This window comes from Anopheles darlingi, chromosome 3 (genome assembly GCF_943734745.1).
Source record: "Anopheles darlingi chromosome 3, idAnoDarlMG_H_01, whole genome shotgun sequence".
In the NCBI taxonomy this organism is placed as follows: Eukaryota; Metazoa; Arthropoda; class Insecta; order Diptera; family Culicidae; genus Anopheles; species Anopheles darlingi.
This window is the reverse complement of record NC_064875.1, coordinates 24,516,620-24,525,938: the sequence shown is the minus strand read 5'-3', so window position 1 is coordinate 24,525,938 and position 9,319 is coordinate 24,516,620. Positions and strand designations below refer to the sequence as shown.

At 49.4% G+C, this 9,319-nt stretch overlaps 1 protein-coding gene across 1 annotated transcript in view; it reads right to left on the bottom strand.

Moving 5' to 3' along the window:
* LOC125953695 (tyrosine-protein kinase-like otk) overlaps positions 1 to 8,353 on the bottom strand; it is a 50,225-nt gene extending 41,872 nt beyond the window's left edge. The window contains exons 1-3 of the mRNA XM_049683410.1: positions 8,282 to 8,353; positions 3,522 to 3,650; positions 3,219 to 3,416 (exon numbers count right to left, since the gene is read on the bottom strand). Coding sequence (XP_049539367.1) covers positions 3,219 to 3,416; positions 3,522 to 3,650; positions 8,282 to 8,345 — 391 coding nt within the window. The 5' untranslated portion in view covers positions 8,346 to 8,353. The remainder of the gene's footprint in view (positions 1 to 3,218; positions 3,417 to 3,521; positions 3,651 to 8,281) is intronic.
* Between the last annotated feature and the right edge of the window lie 966 nt (positions 8,354 to 9,319).

Sequence of the window (9,319 nt, the reverse complement as noted above, 5' to 3'; positions counted from 1 at the left end):
CCAACCATGATGCAAAATTTGCAAAATCCCTGCACTCCAGGGTTATGTGCTTTCTCGTCATCATCGTTATCATCACCTGCCCTGCGTCAACATCGGTCAGGTTGGCCAGGAGGAACCTCAGAAGCTCACAAGCAGCCATCGTAAGCATCGTAACGTTTCTTACTCATCGTTCGTGGTTCACAGTGTCGGTTGTTATCCCGAGGACCGTATTCACATGGGACCATCTCCGACTACGGTCCGTAGTTCTGTAGGTGCTCGTAGCCGTCTGTGGCCAATGCTAATGCTGAAATAAATATGTTTGCTCAGCACACATACATACGACCACACACACATCTATAGAGCCAGAGAGCGCTTTGCATGGTCCAATGAGTTCCAGCAGCCAGGAACTGGATAAGTTCTTGTCGCATTTCCCCTCGACCACGACCCTAGCCTGGTGAGTTTGTGAAGGTAAATCGGATATGATGTGACGTATCATTTGAGATACTAACAAAGAATTGATTGAAACTCCCTAGTTCCTGATAGATTCGTGTGCAAAGCCTTCAAAAGGCAGTCGGCTTCAAGCGACTTATCAAATCAGTCGCTCCTCGGACTGAAAGCTGCAGGAAAACAAAGAAAAACTTGCCAATTTTCCTCGCCAGCATCGGTCGGTCGGTCGGCCAGCCGGCCGGTCGTTGTGCAAGAAGCAGTGGAAGCAGCTGCACAGAACAGTTTTCCCAGGAACAGGGCCAGGATCTTCATCGTTGTCCCGATGTCCCGAGCCACACATCGCGCGCGCCATTGTGTGGCAACGAACTTTCGGAGATGCACTTCGATGCACATACACACACACGGCAAGGTGGGCACAAATACAAGAATGCCGCAGTACCACGGCACAGTGCTCGGATCTATCCAGACCAACCCCACACCAGGACTTGCTGCTCGTCGTCGTCGTGTGTGGCGCAGGCTACACTTTCCACCCTTCCGTCACCCCCAAAAGAACAGACAGACCTAGGATGTGCCATACAATTTTATGGATATTTCCACCACCAACCCAACACCCCCCTTCTTCTTCTTCTACTGCCACCGCGCTAGCGCTGCTGTAAACAGAGAAAAAGGGGATGGAAAACTCTCTCGTCCGCGCGGCTCACACACACACACACACACACACACACACACACACACACGGCAACAACAACAACAACAACGGTCCCGGCATGGCCTTTTCGCTTTTCGTTTTTCCTCGTTCTGAAGTTTGTTTCGACGCCGCCGCCTGCGTTCGCGTTCGCGTTCCGGTTGTTGCCGGAAAATATCCAGAAAAGCCATCGACGGGGAAATAGAAGGGAAACTTTAGCGTCTCCTGCGTCTCTTTCTCTCCCCATATCTCTGTTTCGCTCTATTCTGCCTTTCCTGCTCGATCCCACTCATTGGCCCCTTGAGTGGCTGGCTAGGAAATGCATTAAACACGGGGAACACGACTCCATAGACGACGGAACTGCACCGAAGACAATGATGCGACCGTTGCGATGCCGGTCTGTGTGTGGCATCCTGGCACCACAAGGAAGCACCAGCGCGCGCACACACCCACATCGGTATCGTCGGTGTGACCGGGAGTTGGTTTTTTCCTCCTTTGTGTTTTTTCTTTTTCTTTCCATCGAGAAGAGGAATACGCAAGGAAATAGACAGACAGATAGATACTGACACGGACGCCGCGGACATGCCCGGCCCGGCCGTCACGACCAGCACGTGCTAGGGCCCGGCGCCTCGCCCGGAAAACTCTCATTTTCCTCCTGCGTCCTGTGGAGCCGGGGACGACGGCCACATTTTTTACGACCATTTAAACCGTCGGTAGGAGGCCGGAGGCCATTTTTCCGATTCGATGCAACCGCCGGTGGACCGATCGTTTTGGAACAATCTGTGGTTCAAGGAACAGGAGAGAGGCTTATGCTGGTAGTGGTGCTGCTGGTGCTGCTGGTGGTGCTACTGATTGGGTTCAAATGAAATGGCCACCTCATTGCCGGTGGCGTTCCATCTGCAGTCCATCTTCCGTCCAGGATTCGTGTTACTTCAGCGGGCATTTGCTTTCGGAATTGAATTGGCCTTTTTTGCGGGAGGAAAATGTTGAATTCATTTCCCCAAAACTGGACTCTTTGGACGGAAATGATGCCGGTTGATGCCAGCATCGAATCATTAAAAGCATCATCCAGAACGGGCAATCACTTGCGCCGGCACCTGGTGCTGGTGTGGAGAATACTTTGGCTGTTCTATTATGCATGTGCATGTGCACATCCTGTTCGTACGTCTATTCCCCGCCCGGGGAGGAGGAATCCTGTGGCTGTGGATTCAATATTCATTAGCTTTTTAACTCAACCCAGTTGAATTAATTATTTATCACCACATTATTCACGAACGCATCATATTCCTCCAACGTCGTTAATGCTCAGTTGGTCTGTTTATACTCTCCGGTTCATTTGACGTTTTAGTGAATGCCGAAAATTTTGTGTCCGATTAAAATCAACAAAACGATGGCCACTGGGCGCGGAGATATGATTATCATATTCGTAGCATTAGCCCAAAAAACGATGCTCGTTTGCGCCGCATGATGCTGGTGTTTGTTGCTGCGGGCGACACAAACAAACCATACGCCATACGCCATCCGACAAGTAGGTCGCCTGGATCCGAACGAGGATATGATACAAGGACCCGGTGGGATACCTTTCACCTCCCCCACCCACAGATATCCTATATCTCACCACCGTGACGCCGACAACGGCGGAGCATTAATGCCGCCGGATCTTGCCGCGCGTATTCCGTCGCCACAAAGGGACATCATATCTCCTACAAGGCCCCCCTTGGGGGCTGGTCGGATTAATTAAATCTAATATTTTTACCCTGCAATACAGCCCGCTTTAGGCGTACCCGTGCGTGTGTGTGTCCGTCCCTATAGGCTCCTAAATCTGCGCGGAAACTAGGCCACCGGAACCGTATCCGTATGGTGGCCTTGTGTTTGTGGCTCGGTACCGGAAAGGAGGATATAGGGTTCTTCTCCATTTTTAGCCCCTATTTCAAAGGCCAAGAGATCCCTTTTTAAGGGAGGAGGTCGGTGTCCTACGCACCATTAATAGAGTCATATTTTTCACACACACACACCCAGCACGTGACCAACTGGGGGATGGTCGACCGATCCAAAGATCCGACGACGACGACGATATGGGGCGAAATGTTGTTTGTCCGAAACTTACCAATTACGTCGAGACGGGCCGGTGGTGAAGCGACGCGCGCCCCGGAAGCTCGTGCCGTCGCCAGACAGACGTAGTCACCCCGATCCAGCGTTCCATTGACGGCGCGGATGTGCAGATTGGAGCCATTTTGGTAAAGGCGCGGTAGTCGTGCCGCTCGCTGTGACTGCGGCTGCTGCTCCTGCACCGACAGTGGTACACCTGCAGGACAGGAGGTTAGGGAAAAATGGGTTCAGACGAAGTGCCAGAAATGATCGAATGGCCGTTGTTTTTTTTTTTTTTGGGAGTCGAGAATAGCAGACTTACCGTTCAGCGTCCAGGAAAAGTCGATCTCATCGTCGAACAGGGCACGGCACTCGAACGCGACCGGTTCACCTTCGTACACCTGCCGGCTCTGCGGTGTCACCGTGAACTGGAACTCGCACCGGACCGTATCTAGAGACCGTACAGAGAGAGAGAGAGGGGAAGAGAAAGGAAACAGAAACGCTTTTCATCGATTTCAGTAACAACAACACCCAACGAACGGTGTCAGGTTTAGGTGAGTTTAAGTTCACAGTTTTTGATAACATTTTCCGGAAGGAAACAAGAAGCTGGAGGAACTGACGATGCCACCAGACTACCTGCCGGCTACCGGGCATCATGATGACGAGAACCGTGAACGTTCGAAATGCTCGGAACGATTTGCGATAACGACGGCCGCAGAGCTGTGCGACTCCTGTCATCAGCTTCCCCGTACGCGTCGTCCTGATTCCGAGCTCGTCAAAGGCTGGCTTCGATGTTATCGGTTCCGAACGGGAGAGGCGACTCTCCAGGTACCTCGGTGGTGGTGGTGTGTGTAAAGGTGGCACCGATTCGAACCCTGATAAGCGGGTCGGCGGGTGGGTTTGTCATAGAATTTTATGGAATTCGATTTTCGACTTCCGCCGACGTCCAAAAGACTCGCTCGAGAACCTCGAGATTGTGGAGTAGTGTGGACGGGCTGCTGCTAATGTGCTGGCACGGGAGGAAGGAAGGAACGTTCTACCAGGCGACGAATGGGGCGCGAAAATTATGTTGTTATCGTGGAACGAGCGCGCGTGTATGTGAGGAAAGGTGCCAAAAGCATTAGGTGGTGTGTCGATAAAGGGGGCTACGCTCCATTGGGTCGAGTAGAGTCGAGTGGAATTTTTGCCCCGTTGTCAGCATAGTTGGTGGAGCATATTTTTGGATTTTATTGTGATGCAGTGCAGTTTGGGCTTCGCATGGTACCGTCCTGTGTCCTATGGCACTTTGCAATAACTCATGCATGGAGGTGGGAAATCGAGCTGATTGTGGAGGGAGCATTTTATGTGCAGCATAAAGCTCGGGAAATTCCAGAGGTAGTGTAGTGGTAATTTTGAATTTTTCAACTAGAATCGATCAGGTTTGTGCCGCTTTTTTCATTCGTGTTATTAGATTGAATGTTAAACTTTTGGAACAAATGCCGAACAAATGCTTTATTCAAAATAGATTGCATCGTTGCCTAACGATTTATGAAGCATTCTGGGCGATTTAAAGATAATGTATTTATCATCCTTTCAAGCGAATTGATTAGATGTCCAATTTGGATAATATCTGAGGAGCTTCTTCCAACTATCGCGTTCAACTATTATTCAGAGCGTGCACATGATTTACGCAGACATTTTGCGATCTGTGGTCGAGCATGACCATGCTTTAAAATCAGGTTATCATTTCTATTGTCCTATTCTGGTTGATTTGTGATGAAAGTTAGCTTCAAACGCATTAATTATTGTCGATAACGCTTCTTTTTCCCACGATTCAACGGTTCTTAGAGTATTATGCCATTCATATGCCATCGCACTATTAGCATAACAGCATATATTTCCTATCAGTTGTGCTCGTCCTGCTTTTACCTGGGTTATTCTTTCATAATCAATCTATGGATTTCATCACCAGTTACCATTAAGTGCAAATATCTCATTCTATTTTTTCCATTCATGCAGCAATTCACAATTCTTTTTGACATTGATCGTAATCTACCAATGCTTCCATATGCAGCAAAAGCAAAGCACCGTAAAATGTGTTTATTTATACACTTCGCTCTTGCTATCGAAAGTCCTATTCCAAAAGAAACTTTCAGGAAATGTGCAATTCATTTGTTATAGCATTTTAAAAGTTACTTAATGCTGAGTTGAAAACATCAAACTGACGCAAAATCTACACTCCAAATCTTCAATGCGGTATTCTCAAAACTCATGATTTCGGAAATCAGTATACATATTTAAAACACTCTCTACCTGCATTCCATGCATAAGATAGATAGCATAGTTTTCAACGAATGTGTTGATCCTTATTCAAAAATCGTGATCTTTATTTTGGGAAAATCGCAACGAAAAGAATGACGTGCATTTCAAAATAATTTCAATTATAGAGAAACCTTGCTATACCCTATATGCGCTATGTGGAGATACTCATTATGCGATCAATTATTTTTATCTCTTTTCAGGCGGTCCAACATCTAATTAAACTGGGCACCGCAAAACAAATATCAATATCCCTTCACCAAAACCAGCTGCCTTGGTGGTACTGTTAACTATAAAAACACGGCCATCATGAACATCCATCCGATAATCTCTAATATCATTTGTCTAAATGTTAAAGCAATGGAGAAAAACTCCTCATAAACATATCTCAAGGAAGGCAGATAGTAAATCAAATTGATCACATATTGGCAAGCACTGCAATAGCTGCCCCGTGATAGTGGCTTTCGGGCGCATGTTAGCATAAAAGGATTGTCCAGACATTGAAAACCACCAAAACCACATCAATCGTCATAATTACTAAACCAAATGATGTATGATGATCATCCGCCAGCAACAGTCTCCCTCTGGACCCCTATTGTTCCAATGCAAACGAACCGCAACCATGCTTAGTATCGGGTATTTTTTTATGCAACAACCAACGTGGTAATTGGTAACGTTCATTAGCTTCTTTTGATCCTTGCGCAGCCCATTACCCGATTAAACGACCCTTCCAAACGCCGGTGCGGAAGGTGCATTAGCGAAATGCATCACAATCTATATTGCATCCGCGCCATTTACCGGGGCTGCCACCGGTGAGCATTATTGAGATTACATTAATTAGCGTAAAATCCTGCCTGGCTGCTCCCGAATCGTGGCCACTAACCCCCGGGAATGCATCCAAGTGACTAGTCCGAGTCGGAGTGACCGGAAAGATGACTCACAGCACAGCACGTTGATGCCACGGAGCAACGCTTTTCGGATAAAGCGACTCCACCGTACTCCAATGCCTTCCAGCAGCAGCAGCAGCAGCGGCAACAACACACGCCACAAGTTCGCTCTTGCGCAATGGCACCGAGAGCATAAAATTTAATGAATCGTCCCCGGTCGGCCCAGCCGTTGGAAATCCCGTTTGAATCAGACAAGGAGGACGAGACCGCGTCCTTGCACCAGGAACGGCGTACGATATCCTCACGTCCTTCTTCGGAACAGGCATTCCGGGCGCACGCACGCTGTTCAACGGGGACATGGAATGTTTGATTTGCGTTGACAGAACGAACATGCCCTGGTCGCGCTGTCATCGCTTTCTGTCTTCTGTCCGGACCGGAATTGGAACACTTCCTGAACGTCTAGCATGTTCCCGGGAAAAGGCAGGATCCAGGATTCGGTTTCTCGAGGAACTCACTACCAACTCCCACGAATCGTCCTACGCCGGTGCCCCAGATTTCCCGGTCGGATTGCGTGTCGATGAAAGCTTAATCCCGCGTCGCGTTTATCGACGTTTGGGACTTGGAAGTTGGGACGAGTGTTTTTTTTTCTTCTTCTTTTTTCGGGGACAGCCTAGGCGTGCGTGCAGATGTGCGATTTGTCACACGTGGCCCACCACACGGACCGTGGACCCGAACGTGGAGCGAACTAGCGACAGGTACTACCTCAGGACAACAGATGGCTTGGAGGTTTGAGGTGCCTCTCAAGAGACCGTTTGCGGCAAAGTGCGTCCAAAGTAAACAATCGTAGGCAACCAGCAGGTTCTTCGCGTGACCCTTGCCAGACACATTCGAGAAATCATTTTGATTTGCTTCCCGCCCGCCCCGGGCATCGACTTGTCGCGGCAGACGAGCTCCACCGCAAGAATGGAGACGACAACGACGAATTGTGGGAATGCAAATGAGGAATGCGGGTTGCTGGGACACGGATTGCCAAATAAACCGCCAGTGCGAGGACCACTAGCAGGTCAGCAGTAGGACGTACTTCTACCGGGAGATGTCCAATACACGTCCCGGGGGAAGGGATTGATATTTGCATTTGCTATACCTTCCGGACCGGTTTTTTGAGGCTCGGAACCGAAATTGACTTTGACGAGGTTGACTCGACGTAAATCAGGCCACTCGTCCAGTGCCACTTTTAGAGCGATGGTGGCGTCCTTCTGATAAGAACAGTTCCCTCTTTCCCTTTAAACAAACGGCAACCATCGCCAGCCGATCTCGGATGACGGAACCAACTGAGGAACCTCCTGGTGCCCTGTCTACCGGACCATCAGAAAATTAAAACAAAGTTCCAAAAACGCCTCCTGACCTACCTGGTACCCCGCCACACCAACGCGGGCGATCACTCGCGCGAGATAAGAAAAGTCCATTTCATCGCGCGACACCTCCAGCAACGATTCCACGGGGGAATTGGGGGAACCAAGAGGGCACACAGGGCGAGCCGGCACGAGGAACGCGCCGTTCGTTATCGCGCTCGCGTTGGCTTTCACGGTGGAAGAGGGAGCGGGAACCGGGGAGAGAAATTAATCGAAAAAAGATGTTTTCGAGGTTCTCGTTGTTCGTTTTTTTTTTTTGGGATTGTCTTGTAAAGAACGCTCGCGCCGTTCGCACGGTGGCGACGCCAAGATCGTAACGATGGCGACGGGGACGGAGACAGCGAGAGTTTCCCGTTCGATTGCAATCCCGTGTTTGCTGAGATGCTGAGATATCGGAAAGCATTTGTTGTGATGCAAAACTCAACAGCATTCCAGGGGGGGAAAAGGTGTTTTTCGTTTTCACGAAACCAGAGCGATGTACTTACGGAAGGCTATCTGCACTGCCAACACCGGCAGCAGCAGCAGCAAGATGCACTGCATCTCGACCATTTTTTCTGTTTTGAGGGCCCACTTATGCTCACAATAAACAACACTAGATACCACCACTGACTGGTGACTTCTCTGCAGCGTTTGCTGACCGTCAACACACAGAATGATGCTCTTCACACAAACACAACACACACATACACACACACACACGCAGAAACTCGCGAGCACACCGGTACGTCAGCCAAGCAGCAACCGGCTTTCTAAGCCGGTTTCCCGGTTCTTCGTGTTTAACTCAATCGAAATCCACCAGACAAAAGGCAACACTGCAATCACTTCTCTGCCATTACCAGCCAGCGAAAGGGCGTCGATGGCCGGCCGTCTGGTTGCACTGACTCTGGTTGCGCGAATGCATCGGCTGCATTCTGGATGCACCCGATTACCGGGCACTGAATTAAAACACTTCTGTCCGGAGCGACCGGAGGCTACTTTGATGAAAATCTACTGAATTCTGTCTGCACCGGACAGAATACCGACGCTTTCACTGGCTCACTGCAGACACTCGGATCCGGTATGCATTTACGGCTGCTGCAACTCGCACTGCACGAGATTCACACACACACACACACACACATGCACACGCACTTGCTTCTTTGTGGCCGATGATGCCGGCGAAAGAACGGCTCAGAAGCGAACTGCACTTGTTACGCACGAGGATGGTCGCACGAACAACGTGAGGAGATAGGAAGAGGCGACAACACGATGGGATGGGAGTTGATGATGCTACCAGCGAGCAGCATCACCGGCAACGCGAGAAGATACCGACGGCGATGACGAGAAACAACGATGCGCACCAATGCACGGTATCCGAGAGAATGAAATTCTGGGAGGGAAAAAACTGAGAATGAAACGATTTCTGAATCCCAAATGTATGAAAGAAGCGTTACACCGGAGCAGAGAGCAGAGAGAATGTCCTTTTTTATGTTTTCTCTCTCATTATGCTCTCGTACTCTCCCGTTTTGGTGTTATGCTTTGTT